The sequence below is a fragment of the Mastomys coucha genome, unplaced genomic scaffold (genome assembly GCF_008632895.1).
Source record: "Mastomys coucha isolate ucsf_1 unplaced genomic scaffold, UCSF_Mcou_1 pScaffold13, whole genome shotgun sequence".
In the NCBI taxonomy this organism is placed as follows: domain Eukaryota; kingdom Metazoa; phylum Chordata; class Mammalia; order Rodentia; family Muridae; genus Mastomys; species Mastomys coucha.
Window position 1 is genome coordinate 61,525,445 of NW_022196895.1, and position 16,981 is coordinate 61,542,425.

The 16,981-nt window shown below is 45.6% G+C and overlaps 1 protein-coding gene across 15 annotated transcripts in view; it reads left to right on the forward strand.

Moving 5' to 3' along the window:
- The window catches only part of Znf532 (zinc finger protein 532), a 109,587-nt gene that overhangs the window by 50,923 nt on the left and 41,683 nt on the right, over window positions 1-16,981 (forward strand). For 14 of the 15 annotated variants that reach the window (XM_031365905.1, XM_031365901.1, XM_031365893.1 and 11 more), the window contains 2 exons: window positions 8,767-8,948; window positions 13,495-13,671. The exons of the other annotated variant lie outside the window; for it this stretch is intronic. In XM_031365905.1, the coding sequence (XP_031221765.1) occupies window positions 8,767-8,948; window positions 13,495-13,671 (359 nt within the window). The remainder of the gene's footprint in view (window positions 1-8,766; window positions 8,949-13,494; window positions 13,672-16,981) is intronic. 15 annotated transcript variants of the gene reach the window in all.

A 16,981-nucleotide genomic window follows, 5' to 3' on the forward strand; every position in this document is an offset into this window, starting at 1 on the left:
TCTGTCCCTCTCTCCACACACCCAGGCTTGAAGCTCATGATGTGTAGTATCCTCAGTAGAGTAGACGGTTCTTCCCGGGGTTGCTTCCGTGACCCTACTCACTTGCCTCCCATAAAGAAGTAGGAATACCTACAAGGAGACCGTGCTAGCCCCATGATAGAAATTATGTTAAAGGTGTGAGTACTCTGAAGGAGGAGTTGGCATCTGTATGTGCTGAGTCTTAGTCCCCAGACACAGCCTGGCCCCACATTCAGATCTCTAATTGGCTTCTGTTTTCCAGCATGTGTGTTCTTCTCATGTTTCAATAGATTTTGGTTGCTTGATTGAATGTTTGGTATTGGGAGTGAAGCCCGTGTTTTGTGTTTTCTAGCATGTGTGTTCTGTTCATGTTTCGATAGGTTTTGGTTGCTTGATTGAATGTTTGTGATACTGGGGATGAAAACACAGAGCTCAACATCTGCTAACCTAAGTCCCCAACTGAAATTTATTATTTTAGAACAACTATAAGTTTGCTGTGCATAAGTCTACTGATAGTGTACAGAGAAATCAAAGTTGTTTATTCATTGTGTATCCTGCGATTCTCTTGGACTTACCGGTTTCAGAGTTTGGGGGCTCAGCTACTGATTGCCCAGGCACGAGCAGAGCCATACCCGAGGGAGTTGCACCTGGTCGGGCTCATGACCCTTTGGCTGTACTGTGAATGTTGGTTTGCCGAGGCCCTCCTGCATCTACATTCATGTAGGTTTATTGTCCCCTTGTCCTTATCTGGGATAGCTTACTAATAGCTTTGTAGAGTGAGTTGAGAAGTGTTTTTTCTTCCCCTGTGTTCCATCTGAGAGTGAGTAGGATTGGAGTTAGTGTCTCTTTAAATGTTTTAGTAGGTTCTCCAGTGAAGCCATCTGGGCTTGGGTATTCTTTGGGCACTTTCCGTTTTCTTTGGATTGGGCTGGTGAAAGGGGCACATTTTCCTGTTCCCCTGCCTCCTTCTCTGACTCTATCTGGGCAGGGTCTTTGGGACTCATTACAGTTTCATGAGGTGGGCTTTGGCATGGCTGGTGACCACAGTATTTCAGGGGGCCTGGCACTTGGCTAAGTCTCTGCCTTGTCCCTGTTGCGGCTTTCCTGGGATGGGGGTGGGGTTGTCTGTCTTCATTTCTGCATCTCTGATTTCCTCAGCTCCAGTCTGGGCTATATGAGGTAAAAGCAAATGTGGACAGCTCCCAGCCGTCCTCGCCTTTGCCTCTGGTCTCTGGCCATGCTGGCTTCTTGTCCTCTTTTCTGAGCTTGGATGTTTTCTGTCTTCCATCTTGGTGTTCAGCTGTCCCCAGTGGGAGGACAGGGAAGGACACGTGGGCTCCATTTTTCTGGAAGAGGAAGTTGTTCTCCACTTTGTTGTTGGCTTTAAGCAAGATGCTGCTCTATAGTCCAGCCCAGCTTTTTTAGGACCCTTTGGGTCCCTGTGCTGGAATTTCACACCTGCACTTTGTCTTGTTTTTATTTTTGTTTTTTTTTTTTTTTTTAGAGATTTTTTTAAGTATGTGAGTACATTGTTGCTGTCTTCAGAGAGTATCAGATCTTATTACAGATGGTTGTGAGCCATCATGTGGGTACTAGGAATTGAACTCAGGACCTCTGGAAGAGCAGTCAGTGCTCTTAACCGCTGAGCCGTCTCTCCAGCTCCTACTCTGTGTGTGTGTGTGTGTGTGTGTGTGTGTGTCTGTGTGTCTGTGTCTGTCTGTCTGTCAGGGTCCCTCTATTGTGGGCTCTGGCTATCCTGGAACTTGCTCTGTAGAAGAGGTTGGCCTCAAACTCACAGGGATCCATCTACCTGCTTAGTGCTGGCATTAAACGTGTTCCAGGATCTTTGTCCTATATTTAAGGTGAGATCTGGAATTGTTCACCTGCTCTACCCAAGCTTCCATGGGTGAGATTAGGTTCCTATCGGGGCTTTTTAGCATACACAGAAGTAAATTCCCGGTGGCTTCCATGGACATCATTCTGTTGAGTTTTTATTTGCCCTGTCCTTGTTCCTACTGACAGGTAGTTCCCTCCTCCCCGCCATGCATGTGTTGATGGATTCTCCTTGACTGGGCATTCTCTACCCAGTGTCAGTTTCTTTCCCCTCAGCGCCATCTCCCAGCGAGGCTGCTGCTGCTTTTCCCTCTCATGGTTGCTGATCGGCTCTCAGCCTTTCTCCTCAGCTCTCAACCCTTTCCTGTAGCTAAGCCTGGCTCCCTCATTTCCATTCTCTGTAGTGCTGGGGTTGGAGCCACAGGTGCCCTTTTTACCTTTCCTCCTCCTCTTCCTCTTCCTCCTCCTCTTCCTCCTCTTCTTCCTCCTCCTCTTCTTCCTCCTCTTCCTCTTCTCCTCCCTCTCCCTCTCCCTCTCCCCATCTGTATTTTTAGAGCAGACCTTTGCTTCTTTCCCCGTGCTTCTCTGAGCCTAGTAAGGTTTTCTTTCTGAGAATTTTGCTGTGGCTGCCTTGGCCACAGACTCCCACTCTTGGCATTCAGCCTTCGGAGACTGTGCCCATGACATTTGCTGAGCCTATCTCTGCTGGTCTCTGTTGCCCTCCCCATGTTTAATGAGTGACCTATAGAAGACCTCCAGTTACCGCAGAGCAGCAGAACACCTCCATTTCAGGGGCTGCTGCCATGCTCAGCCATGCCTGGTAGGCTCTATGGAAAGAGCTGGCTTGCCGTAAAGGACGTGTGTAGGCCTTCTTGCCTTACACTGCTCATGCCTGTGTCTGAGTCATGGGATTTTATCATGTATGTCAGGTGATGTGGTCCAGGATTCCCAGCATATGCTTGGGTAGGCTCTGCAGTCGAGGGCGAGGATCGTCTCTTCCATGCAGCATGGGATGGAGCAGTGTAATGAAAACAGAGCTGTGGGCAGTCGACACATTCTCACATTCACTCAAATGCACACTCAAGGTATACACTTGTGCTCACATGCACTGTCAGTACTCACATGCGCTTATAAACACAGGCTGCAGTTTGGGGCTCCCTTTTCACTGCCTGATGTAGAACACCCGCTTTGGGCACCTTGAGCAAGGCAGTGAGTGCATGGAGAGGCAATCCTGCCTGGGAAGTCTTCATGAACTGGTGTCTGTAGGTTTAAAAGTTGATGCTGAGATGCACTGGAAGGCCATGCTTCCCCTCTTAGTGAAGCATAATGAAATTTAGCCAAATTCAGGCTGCTTAGTGTGGCAGCCCAGCCCCAGTGCTGGGAAGGGGGAATCCAGCAAGAGGACTCTGGGCTGACTGACCAGTTCTGCCCCATCAGTGAGCCCCAAGTCCCAGGGAACGCCTGTGTCTTAGAAAGAGGCTGGGAAAAGGGGTTGAGGAAGATGCTTCATATCAACCTCTGACCTTCCTTCATACATGCACACGTGTGCGCATTTACTCTTAAAGAAGTTCTTAGTTGTAAAGCATGTTTTCATAGGTTTCACATTACTGTAAAATCAGACTGTAATAGGCTCTTTGGTTATTTTTTTATTTTGCAATTTGAAAAGTAAATGTCCAGCTAGTGGCAGAGCTGGGCAATGTCCTTCTTTGCCAGCTCGTTGCCTCTCCTCATTTTGTCGCTTTCCTGGGATATAAGACTTTATGGTTGGGGACCCGAGGAAACCAGAGTGCAGCCCTGGGCTTGTTTTGGCATTGGCCTCAGGAGTGCAGCAGATACGGAAGGCATATCTGCTTGCTCCTCACTTTACTGACAGATAATTTGTTTCAATCTCAAGAACTTTATGGGCAGTTAAAGTTTTCCTTTTTAAAATTACCTTCTGTGTATGGCTTCAGTGCAGCACCTGCATGCTTGGTGTCCGAGGAGGTCTGCGCATAGGATCCCTGGAACTGGATGTAATGGAAGTCAGCATGGGTGCTGGATCCTCTACAAGAGCAGCCAGGGCCCTTTTAAACTGTTGAGTCACCTCTCCAGTCCCTCTAAGCAATTAATAAATATATTTTATTTTTTGGAGCTGGTGAGATGGCTCAGCAGTAAATGTAACTGCCACTCCAAACGTGAGGATCTGAGTTCAATCCCTGGAACCTGCATACTGGCAGGAGAAAACTAAACCTGCCAATTGTTCTCATATCTCCACACATGCTGTGATGCTGTGACACATTCATGTCCACGTTCTTACACCTATACGTAGGCACACACAGAGGAGGAATAATATAGAAAGGGTGACTTTATTTTTAACTCTGTGCATGTGTGTGCCTCTGTGTGTGTGCCTGGGTGTATGTTCGTGCGTGTGCAGACAGGTGTAGCAGGCCAGACCCCCTGGAGCTAGAGATCTAGTCAGTTGTGAGCTGCCCAATATGTGTGATGGGATCTGGTCCTCAGGATGAGCAGTGCTCACTTCTGACTACTGAGCCATCTCGAGTCTCCTTTCTGGACTCTAAATCTGACGTGCTTTATATATAGTAAATTCTTTTGAGCCGTCTCTGTCGCCTTCTCGTTTCTAGATAAACTGTTCTCCAGCACTTTCTTCTAGAAGCCCTAGAGCATCGTTCCCCATCATTATCAGGAGATGAAGTTTCCTTGTCTCTGCTCTTCCTTTCCACCCCGCCTCCCAGCCCTGGGTTGCAGAGTCAGCCCCAGGCCTTAGCCTCCTGCTGGGCAGGTGCATCACTGCTAAGTTGTACCCACATACCCTTTGGGCTTTATTATTTTAGACAGACTCTTGCTGTTACCCAGGCTGATCTTGAACTAATGATTCTCTTGCCCGAATGCAGGGATTATAGATGTGAGCCCCTGGCTTTCAGATGAAGACTTTTTTGGCACTGCTCTCCAAACTGCTAATTCTGTCTTGCCCCAGTTTACACAGTTGTGTTGCTAAGTCCTAAGGAACTTGTATTCTCTCGAAGTAATCCTCTAAGTATGGTGTCTGCCGTGCGTCTGTCTGTGAGTTTCCTCATTTAGCCTGCTCTTGCTAGGAGTTTTGATTGTGGCAAGTGATTCGGGAACAACGGCTCACTAGCTCTGGGAACAAAGGGTATACATATAATCAGTATGTGTGATACATGCTTTGTGTCATTCCCATTTAAATGAGATCTGGACATAAAGTGCTTTCTCTCTAAGCTAATTGTGAAACTGAAACCCAGGAAAGAAACTGCTTTGCTTTACTATGCGACCATTTCTTACTGTAGATGCAGTGTGTGGAACTGTAGTCAAGGGCAGTGGTAATTGACTTTGCAGCTGGTCCCCCCTTAGCTGCAGTGTTGTGGCTTCTGCATCCTGTGGGTTGCAGGCCCGAGCTTGAAGTTTGCCTGTGAGAGGGTGGTCTGTGCAGTGGTCTCTAGACTTCCTCACCCTTCCCCTGTTACTTTTCCCTGGCTGAACTTCTCCCTAGAAGAAAAAAATTGAAGCAAAGAATTGTTTTCCTTGTTGCTCAGGTTTCCTCACTTATGCAAAGCCGTGCCAAGCCCTACAGTCCTACCTCTAAGGGGCATCAGGCCTCGCCCGTCCTCCATCCTGTGTTCAGTTTCAGGCTCCTGTCTGCTGGCCCACCAGGCTCAGGGGGGACTGTGATCTTTCTTCAGCTACCTTCCCTAGCTTTCTTTTTTCCTTTTCTTTCTTTTTCTTTCTTTCTTTCTTTTTTTTTTTTTTTTTTTTTTTTTTTTTTTTTTTTTTTTTTTTTTGAGACAGTTTCTCTGTGTTGCCCTGGCTGTCCTGGAACTCACTCTGTAGACCAGGCTGGCCTCGAACTCAGAGATCTGCCTGCCTCTGCCTCCCAAGTGCTGGGAATTAAAGGCGTGCGCCACCACCGCCCAGTCTTCCCTAGCTTTCTAGTGCTGCTTTACTGTTGACAAGTACGATTAGTTTAAAAAAACAAAAGCAATAGCAACAAAAAAACCCCAAAACCATTTCCCTGAGCAAATGAGGCTGCCCCCAGAGAAGAAGTTAGCTGCTTTGCCTAAGCATCACAACCTTTATGCATGTTCTGAGGACAGTAAGCCTAATTTTCAGAGACATAAAGCCACATACGTATTTCTTCTGATTTCTTCTCTTACAGGCCACGCACTGCTGAGCTAAACTGCTGGTTCTCCCACTGAGTTGACGAGCAGCCTCAGTTTGTGCCAATTAAGGAAAAATTGCTTTGACTTTAAACAAAAAGGAAGGGAAAGTCAGATTCTGTTAAAGCACAAAGAATCCACATGCTCTCCTGCGCTCATTGTGTCCCCTCAGCCCAGAGAACGTGCATTTTGTCCTGTATCCAAAGCATCCCAGAAGAGCTAGTGGGATCTCTCTCCCTTTGGTGCGTGGAAGCCCACTTCCGCCCTATGCAACCCGAGGCTGAATAGTTAAGTAAACAGTGTCCTAAGAGTTCAGAAACACGGGTAGTGTGCAAACGTCGAGGAGAGTGCCTCTGAATGGAATGCAAAGTGGAGAATGGAGGCAAGCGAGCGAGGCACGCAACAGTGACTGAGAGAAACGCAGGAGTAGGTGTGGGGTCTGCACACCGGTGTGTGTGCACCTGTATACACTGTAGGTAAGATCCCCATGCCTCCGCTAGGATCAGTGTCTGCACCCTCCCAGCCTAAGAGCTGCAGGACTCAGTGTGCCTGACTTGAGATCGGACTCTTTCCTTCTGGGTCTGATGTGGGTGGGGAGCCTCAGCTGCTGGCTGCACTTAGTTGGGAGACAGGGAGTGGTGGTGATGGTGACGTCAGTGATGGTGATGGCAGAACAAGTTGTGTATTTTATATGTATTGTAAAGAGCAACTGTTTGTCATTAAATCGTGATAGATGATAATGTGTTTAGCTTTAATGGGGCACATGGTCCTTGTTCTTTGAGATTTTCTTTTCTTTTGGCTTTGTACTATTATAAAAGTAGTATAATCACATTGCTTTAGATAGGGGAGAAGCCATGGGAAAAGAGAGACTGATTTCTTATCTTAACACAAACAGGTCATCTTTGGCATTCTGTTTTATTTTTCAAGCTGTTCAACTCTATGTTTTGTGCTTGTTCAGCTCCTGTGACCCCATTCTGCTTTTCACCGCCACCAGAGACTGGTGGACTCCTGCTTGCACTTGGTAGCACTTAGGGCACGTTTCTTAACGTCATTATGCCTTATCTCCTCTTCTGTATGAAGCTATTACTGACTTCATAGATTATGAGAAATAAATGATACAATGTATTAATATTCAAATCTATATAAAGTTCCTAATGTATTTAAAGGACTTAATTCACTGCTTGGCTTGTGGTGAGATGGACCCAATCCATGTCTATGTGTATATTTATATCTATATACATACATGAGATGTGCATTCAGCTATGGATGTGTGCATATGTGTATGTGTAGACATATATGTATAATGGTTTTTGACTTCTTTTAGAAATGAAAGCATGAGTTTTATTTCCAAGTAAGTGTGCCTCCTGGGATGCCCATGGGAGTGCAGACACGATAATTCTCACCTGGGATAATGACTTGGGACGGAAGCTAGAAGACCACAGTCAAAGGAGCGAGTGACTGCCTTGGTGATGCCTGCGTGCCGGTGGCAGGCTCTTCACCGGTGACGCTGTCCACTAGTTTTCCTTGTTGTGGCAAGTTTTAACCTTTGAAGAATGTGTTCCTAGGAGTGGCATCTGTTAATGACACTAACCTCATCAATGCTGCCTGTACTGCTCTTACTTTGTGATTATAATAAACATTTTATGGGATAAAACTTGTATTTTAGTCCTTTCAGGAGAAAAGCCAAGAAATAACTTTCAAGTGAGTTTTGTTTATTTCCTAATATAAGTCACTTTAGAGCCTAAACTTGGATTTTTGGGCTTTATTCAAAATAACCATGAAGAATTAGAAAATATTTTTTAAATTGCTGTCAATCTGAAGGTATTTTTAATATCCGAAGCCTGTGGTTTGAGCCTTCTTTTGACTTTAATGAGGACTCACCTCAGAAGTCGCGTACAAGGCCTTTGCTCTGGACGGGTGTTTGAGGAGGTGTGCCTTTCATTCTCTTGAACTTGTTTCCAGTGTGCTAGTCAGTTTATATTGACCGAATATTTTTTACTTATGTTTTAAATATGCTTAAAATAGGCGATTTAGTTTTTTTGATAGTTCATGAAATATTTTTCTTTGAAGGTGATTTCAATCTTTATTTTAATACAGTCAGATTTTAAGCTTTGTAAAATTTCTTATGCTCTGCAAATTTCAGTTTAATGTCCATATTTACGTATTGGGGCTTGGGTGCTTTGGTTTCAATTATAAATCATATTATGACCAGTTTATCCATTTAAAGGCCAACTTAGGTGTAAGAAGAAAACCAGATCCTAAGCCATTCTTTTTATGTTCCCGAATTATTTAAGATTTAAATAATTGAAGTGACTGGGGAAGAAGAAGAAATTGGATTAACTGGGATTAATTTCTTTTTCCCTGAGGCAAGTTCTGGATTGTAGGAATTGCAGCTCCTGTTGGGCCTATGAGCTCGGTAGTGTGCTGTAGAGTTTATAGGAACACCTGTCTAACCCTTTGCTCTAGGACAAAAATGCAAAAGAGACAGAACTGGAAACGGTTAAGCAGTGTTTTCTTTATCTCACTCCTTGGCACGAGCCTGCCTTCGTAATTCTTACCATTTTTGTTTTGCAGGGTGAAAGTAACATGTAACCTTCAGGTTTTCTTTTCCCTCGGGCATCAGGGTCCTTTATAGCAGTGTGTGAGATGAGACCCATGACTAACTGTACAGCTTAACTGAGGTGATTTGTGCACCAGCCATGCCTAGCAGGACCAACCGTGTCTCCCCCTCTGGTTTATTTAGAAGACTTGCACTGTCTGCCAGATGCTGCTGCCTAACCAGTGCAGCTATGCTTCACACCAGAGAATCCATCAACACAAATCTCCCTACACCTGCCCTGAGTGCGGGGCCATCTGCAGGTCGGTGCACTTCCAGAACCACGTCACCAAGAACTGTCTGCACTACACACGGAGAGTTGGTTTTCGGTCAGTATGTCGTTCCCTGATAACTGCGCTGCGATTTGACGGGCCTGTGCGCGCGTGTAATTCTCAGGGTTACCCGGTGATACTACAGCTCACGGATCCCCTAGGAATCATCAGTAGTTGAGTTGATCCGTTTGAATCCCTTAATGCCATGTTGGCCTTGCCAATCCAGATACAGATGAGGATAAGGGGTGAGGTAAATGCATGCTTAGCATCCTGTCTCCCCGCTGTGCTTACTGCCGTTCTCCTTCTGCAGGAGGACTGTGCATTTCTGTACCTCTTACTATTTCCTTTCTAATAATCACAGGCATGATGGATCGATGTAGCCACACAGAAGGGTGAATAACCTTTTCTGATATCCATCTTTGGAGTTTCCCCTCCGGAACTTCCCTCGTGCCTCCTCCCCCACAGTTCCAACCTCTTCGTCTTTAAGTTGGCCCTGGAGATTCCCAGATGCGTTTTTTTTTGACATCTGGCCACTTTCATGTTACTTAGCCAGTGTCAGGTGATGATCTACTTTGTTCTCAGACTTTGTTATCTCCTTAAATACTGTCCCATCCCACTTACCTTGATCTCATGAAAATCCCTCAGGGGACTGCCTTGGGTGATAAAATGTCTTTGTTCTAGCAGAGGTGTCACACAGAGGTAGCACACGCTTATCTTACTGTTCGGTTAGACTGTTGATGGGGCAATGGTTTTGCTCAGTCCTAAGATTTCTTTTTACTTGATGGGTGTAGGTGTTTTGCCTGCATGTGTGGCTGTTCACCACGTGTGTGTATTGCCTGGTGAGGTCAGAAGAGGGGCTCAGATCCCTTAAAACCAGAGTTCCAGATGGTTGTGAGCCGCCGTGTGGGTACCTGGAATTGAACTCAGGTTCTTTTGAAGAACAGCCAGTGCTCTTAACTGCTGAGCCATCTCTCCAGCCCCCTCTGCTTAGGTTTCCAACCATCTTTAACCTAACGTCTTCACATTTGTGCTGCACAAATGCTTTATGGATTGAGATCTAACCTGGATTGAGAGGAAGCCTTTAGAAAACAGGAACCCAGGGTGGTTTTCCTTTGCTAATTTGCTAGCTTTGCTTGTCACAAGTTGTGAGAAGTTCGTCTGCCCTCTGTGGTATGACGGCACAGAGGGGGAATGGCCTGCTTCCGACCTCTGGGATGTGACAGTTAAACAGGATGGTGCACAGACCCACACAAAACGGTGCTGTGGTTCTTACCACATGCTTGGAAACTGTGAGTGGAGTCTGTATGCCGCCAGGGAAGCAGCTGTGCGGCATGTGCACTCGCTGCTGATCTGCTGAGTGCTCTTTGTTCTCAGATTTTCCTCTCGCTCAGTGAAACAAAGGCTAAATCGGAATGAATAGAGGGCAGCCTTCTGTGCTCTGAGTTATTCCTGGTATCTTCCCGAAAACAGAAATCTCACACGTAGACTGAAAGCCTGCACCTTACTGTGGGAAGTGTTCTGCCCTTCATTCGTCCTAGGCCGATTTAAGTTGGGTGCTTTCAATTTTACATTTCAAAATTTGACTTTTTTTTTTTTATTAACTATAGATTTTCCCCACTAGACTGGAGGGTATTCAAACTAGGCAAACATGTTAGAGGGTTTTGTGTACTTGCTTTTGATGTAGTGTCCCCTGGCTGCTTTGGAGCTAGCTGAGTAGACTAGGCTGGCGTCATGCCTGTACCTTACTCTCCAGAGCCTCCCTGGGCTCATCTGCCATGTTTGGTTATTGGGAAGTTTAGTTCATGCTAATTCCTCCTACCCTCCTCATCTCTGTCTCTGTGTGTTTCTCTCTCTGTCTCTCTCTCTCTCTCTCTCTCTGTCTCTCTCTCTTTCTCTCTACCTCCTTCTCTCTTTCTCCCTCCCTCCCTCCTCTTTTGTTTTTGAGATTCTTTCTCTGTGTAGCCCTGGCTATCTCAGACCTCAATCTGTATACCTCTGGCCTTGAACTCAGACATCCTCTTGCTTCTTACTTCTGAGTGCTGGGTTTAAAGGCCTGTGCCACTACTGCTTGGCTTATGTTGACTTCTTCAGAAAAAATATAAAAACTTAAAACATTTCCCTGCCCTTCCCTGCCTCCCCTCTTTTTTGACGAAGGGTCTTATAGTGTAGCCCAAGCTGTATTGAAACAGTTTAGCCTGGGACTAAAAATCAGTGCTACTATGCCCAGTCCTCCTGCTGTTTTAAGTAATGAAGTAGTTGATGTTTCTTGACTGGGCTTGGCCGCCTTGGTCCTGCCTTGTTTCCTGCCCCACCCACTTGTCTCTGTATACTCTTTCTGGAGATTGTCTTCAGGCTCCCAACTTGCCTGTGTTCCCTCTGAGGAAGGGGCTTATCTCTTTGGTCCTATTGTGTCTGTCTCTTAAATACTAACCTGCCATGTCTGGATTCTGCTTGATGTGGAATAAATGTCAATTACTAGTAAAAGTCAAGGATTCTTCTGAATTTTCCTGCCTCCACTTAGGAAAAGATTATTATAGGATTGTATATTGTAAACATTTTTAAATTAAGAAATAAGAGAGCTGGGTATGGTGGCACATGCTTAGTAACATTGTGATACATAAGGGATCTCTGAAATTGTCCCTCATTGGCCTCTGTTGCCCTGGACCTATCCTGCCCTTTCTCTTCCCTCTGTTTTCCTTGGCCTCTGTGGTTCCTTTTAGACCCACCGAGTCCCTGCTACTTCTGCTGCCAACTGAAAACCATATTTGACTTCGCTTGCACCCATGAAGCTTTGTCCTATGCCAAGTGGCTCCAGAGTGTCCAGAGAGTCAGTGCACGTCTCTGCTCCTCCTCGTCTTGGTCTTTTGCTTTAAATGCAGCCTAGTCCTATGTTTGATGGGAAGATGTGTGTGTGTGTGCCTGTGATACAGTCGACTCTGGGCAGCATCCGGGTCACATTGGAACAGGTGGACTCCTCAGCCCCAGCGTCAGATTCTAACCCATCTCTTTGTGCTCACACACTCTTGGAGGTGCTTCATTTCCTCTGTGGGTCTTTTCACGAAGGCCAAGAATTGAGTTCTTGCAGTAAGTACTCTGACCCTTGTAGTCGCTAGCTTCTAGGGGAAGGTGGGACTAAAATGCTCTGTTCAGTTCTTATTTCACAAACAAGTAACTGCAGACAGGAGCATGAACTTGTTCAGGACACTATGTAAGGTGACCCAGAAGAATTCAGTCTGCTTGGTTGACTTCTGTGTTGAGAGAAGTGCTCTGGGTGAGACAGTGGAGCCTTCTTGCTCTTCTCCTGCACAGTGTTAATGTATTACTGTACACTGTGCCCTAAGACAGTGAAACTGCCTAGCGGTGGTGGCGCGCACGCCTGTAATCCCAGCATGTGGGAGGCAGAGGCAGGTGGATCTCTGAGTTTGAGGGCAGCCTTCTCTACACAGCAAGTTCTAGGACATCCAGGGTTACACAGAGAAACCCTGTCTCAAAACCAACCAAACCAACCAACCAACCAACCAAACCCCAAAATTAAAAAACAATGAAACTGAGACTACTCTGCGATTTTCTAAAAATGCCTACAAAGCCTTCTGTGCTCTGCTCTGTAGAACCATGCCCTCTGTGTAGCATTACAGGAGATATCTCCATGGGTCCTCTAAGCCTAGAAGGGTTAGAAGTGTCTGGCATGGAGTCCCAGAGGGCAGGCCCTGTCAGCAGATTTCTTTCTTAGGTGACTTGCATATACGTGACTAGGAACATGTTTAACATGTTTGTCCAGTCACATGAGAGGCATGTTCTCTCAGATGGTTCCCAAGAGCTGTGGTGAACATTCTTAAGTTTCCATATGTGAAGTAAGAAGAGTCCATGATCAAATGGAGGTGTTTCCAGTATTGCTGAGAGTCCTTGTTTAGAGATGAGTGGGTTGGGTGGGTATCAGAGTTTCGAAGTTTGTTTTTGTGGGGTTAGCTTTTAGCAGGGAGTGAGTTGACTTCCATACTCAGAAATTCAGAAGCTCACAGTCCATTGTTTTAGAGATGCGGACTCTATGGGAGATGAATTTAAAGACCAAATATGCGCACAGTCAGGTTAGTCTTCCAACAGATAGAACCTGATGACTTTTCCCACCCTTTGGGGCGCCATGCAGTGCTGGTAGAAGATGCATTGACCACACCAGTGTGTGCTAGGAGACTGTGGGTCATGCCCTTTTCATGTACCCCTACTCTGTTGAGGGTGTGTAGGTGCAGATTTGAAGGCCTCTGCCATTGGAAAGGTCTTTTGTATGGCACTAGGACAGGTGGTAATGTCAGTCCCTAGAATCAGTCCAGCACATAATGTCCTTCCCTAATCCAGGATCCCCACGATCCTACTGTGCCCCCCACCCCCCGTCCTGATCTGGCCCTCATGGTCCTCACTACACACACACATTAAAATGTTAAAGATGCTATACACACGTGTGTAGCAAGCAGAAAAGGCAAAGTACTCTCCGAAGGCCAGGAGAAACCCCCGCGGGTTGTGAGATATGTTCATGTCACCTTGTTGACACAGTGACGTCACTTTCGGTGTTCGGTGGTCTGTGCTAATGACAGTGTTGTTTCTCTAACAGATGTGTACATTGCAATGTTGTGTACTCTGATGTGGCCGCACTGAAGTCTCACATTCAAGGCTCTCACTGTGAAGTCTTCTACAAGTGCCCTATCTGTCCAATGGCGTTTAAGTCTGCCCCAAGTACACATTCCCACGCCTACACGCAGCATCCTGGCGTCAAGATAGGAGAACCAAAGTAAGTCACCCCATGGCTGAGTTTTACTCTGCTGCTCTAGTGCTCGTTTAGAGGAGGTTGTCATGGTAGCAGATACAAATTAGAATCTGGACATTTGTCGGCTATGTTCATTGTGATGTGTGAAGTTCTGCTTGTAGCTCAGCAAGTCATTCTACCCTTTCCAGGGAAAGTCTTTGTCCCCAAATATCACCTGTTATTCAACAAGCGAATACTTACCCATTTTATTCTTAAGATGATTTTTTAGCAAGTAAGTTTTAGGAAAATTATAAAATATAAAAACAAAAATCCCAAATGTTGTCATGTTCCATGTTTCTGTGGTCTGCTTACGGTAGCATACGCCTTTCTCAACAATATTCAAAAGGTGAAGTCAGCTGGTAACTGAATTTAACTTTATAGCTAGGACAGGTCACTGCTTAATGGAAGGAAATTTGATTTTACTTAATGTTGTTTTTGCTTTAGGACTGTTGAACAGACAGGTCTACCTGCCTGTCTGCTTCAGGGGCCAGTTAGGGGAGGGGAGGAGGGTGGGCATAGGGACAGACCTGTGCTCCACCATCTGCCAGTTGTGTAACCTGGGACCATTGTTAGCGTCAACCTCTCCTGTATGTGCCAGGTCAGCTGTGCCTGGGACCATTGTCAGTGTCAGCCTCTCCTATACGTGACAGGTCAGCTGTGCCTCGTGGCACAGGCACCCTTCTAATCTGGGAGATTAGAAGGAAGTGGAGTGGTTGAAGTTTGTAGCCCAAGGTGCCTGTGTAGGATGTGGAGGAACTCTATAAGCATTTACTCACTCCCTCATTGTGGGAGGAATGTGTATACACACAGTGTGCTTGGTGATGTTCGTTTTATTTCTTGGGTTCATTATGGCTGTGTAAAGTGTGCTAGCTGGGAGGTTACATTAGCTGTGCCAGTATTTTTGTGTGTAACTCCATTGTAAAAGATCCACAAAGAAAAGAGATGTAGATAATGCAATATAATATGTATACTTCTTTATCTCTCTCTCTCTCTCTCTCTCTCACACACACACACACACACACACACACACACACACACACACAATGTCCAGGTTTTCTTTCTAATTTGGGGGAAATACGATTATATATGTACAAATGACTGTTTAGTAAAATAGTGTTAAAATCTATTTATTCAAATAGGTCTTTCTCCTGATGTTTTATGCATTGATCTTCAAAGGGAGGCAAATTACAAATTAGGAGATTCACATTCCACTGAACATCTTCTCGCGGAGACGGGTATTGATATTAGTGACATGTCTCCAGTGTTCACGCTGGGAAAGCTTGTGCAAACTAACACAGCCTTTTCCTCATGATTAATATAGCTACTGATTCTTCATTCAAATAAATCAAATACTCTGTCTGGTCAAAAGTTATAAACTGGAAACAGAGGAGAGTAGCTTAAGATAAGTTAAAGCAATATTGCTCAAGTTTGAGCACAGTAGGTCTAGAATTTTTATAGTTTTACTTTAAGGGACGTTTTACAGAATCCAATATTCCCTTGCCCTTTATTCACAATTTAAATTTTTTATAATTTCTGTTAAGCAAGATCAGCTATGGACTGAAATTAAGTGCAAAATTCTAGAAGTAAGCTGTTTTTAGGTTTTAAATGATACCCTGGTCTAGATCACAGGATCTCTGCCCAGCTCCATCACAACATGAACACCCTTTGTCCAGCATGGCTCTGCTCTGTATGGTGCCTGCCTGGCAGCCGTAGCAGGCAGCTTGGTGAGGGTGTTGCCAGCGCTGCCCTAGTGGCAGTAGACCACTTCCTTTAAGGAGAGAAGTTACAGTCCTAGACTTTCTTCGCCAAGAACACTATATGCTAAAGTCTATGATAAGAGCAAATCAGCAGACATTCTTCCCAGAAATAGTGGACGAGGAAAGTGAAGTCGGTGCTAATTATCTGTCACCCCCCACTGAGGAGATGTGACAGGTAAGTGTGTGCGTGCTGTCGAGATGGAGAAGCCATCTGATTAGAGCGTGCAGTGTCTCTGTGGTTCTGGACCGCATTGAGGTATTAGGACTGATCCCCCTAGGAAGAAGGAAACTGCGTAGGAAAATACTGCTTTGGTTTTCTTTCTCTTTTACCCTTTTGGGGACAGGATTGAACTGAATGACCCAGGTTGACCTCCAGCTCACTGTCTTCCTACCTATGCCCCACAGTGCTAGATTATAGGCGTGTGACACTGCTCTGAGCCAGCAGTATATATTCTTTAATTCTTTTTTGTTTTGTTTTACTCTCAGGTTTCTTTAATAAGCAAATACCTAAACACAGGCATAAAGTAAGCTACTGTGTTTTAACTTGTAAATTAAAAATGGCATACTGGTGAAATGAAAGACTAGCAGCACTAGCTGGTGCTTGTGTCTTGGCTGAGGCCAGCCCTGCCCTCAGCTGGTTCCAGTCGGTGCTGCTGTGTCAACTCTGTGAGTTCTTCAGGTCCATGGTACCGCGCCTGCCTGCGGTACTTCCCTCCTTGCTACCTCACCCATTCAAGCTAATGGAAAACTACTTAACTACTTATCCTATGGCTATTTTGGGGTCATTTGGAATTAAACTAAAAACAAGCCAGTGGTCTTCGAATGGGAGCACCTTCCGGTGCTGGCCCTTGAAGCGGTGTTTGGATGGCTGTGGTTATGCAACTGATTCAGAATTACCCAAATGAATTCTTCAGTTTCTCATCAGTTAGCATCCGCCTCACTTCCCCTTCTATACTGAGGATGTAGATGTGTGAGCGTAGACCAAAAATCCTGCAGTTTCAGCAGCCTAACTTGCAAAGCACCATGTCCCAGATTCCCCGTGAGCGCTTTGTTTCTTGTTCTCCAGGATGTGGGTGCGCATAGTTTCCCTGCTGTCTAAAAGGGCACTTTGAACCCTCTTTAATAACTGCTGGATAATTTAGGTTAATTTGAGCATGCATGTGTCAGGGGTTCCTAAGTTGAGAGCTGTATAAGAGGCAGATTTGGAACAAGCTCCTGAGAAATAAAGCCTACAGTGTTGCTCTGTTAGCATGGGTGGGGTGGGGTGGGGTGCTAGGTCTCTGGGAAAAAGGCCTTGGCACTGGGATTAATTAACTAATACATCAAACCAATGACATCATGACTCTGACCCACATGGGACCTGAAGGTAGTGTCCATCAGCTCGCCAGGGTTATGAGAACCAGTTCCATTGTAGAGAGCAGTGCTTCCTGCCTGCTGGGATTTAACCAGTAGCTCCCATTAGCAGTTCCAGGGCTCCGAGCCCCCAGTTTATTTGTTTTTGTTTCCCACACATGAACAGCAGTGTCTAGAGAGTACCC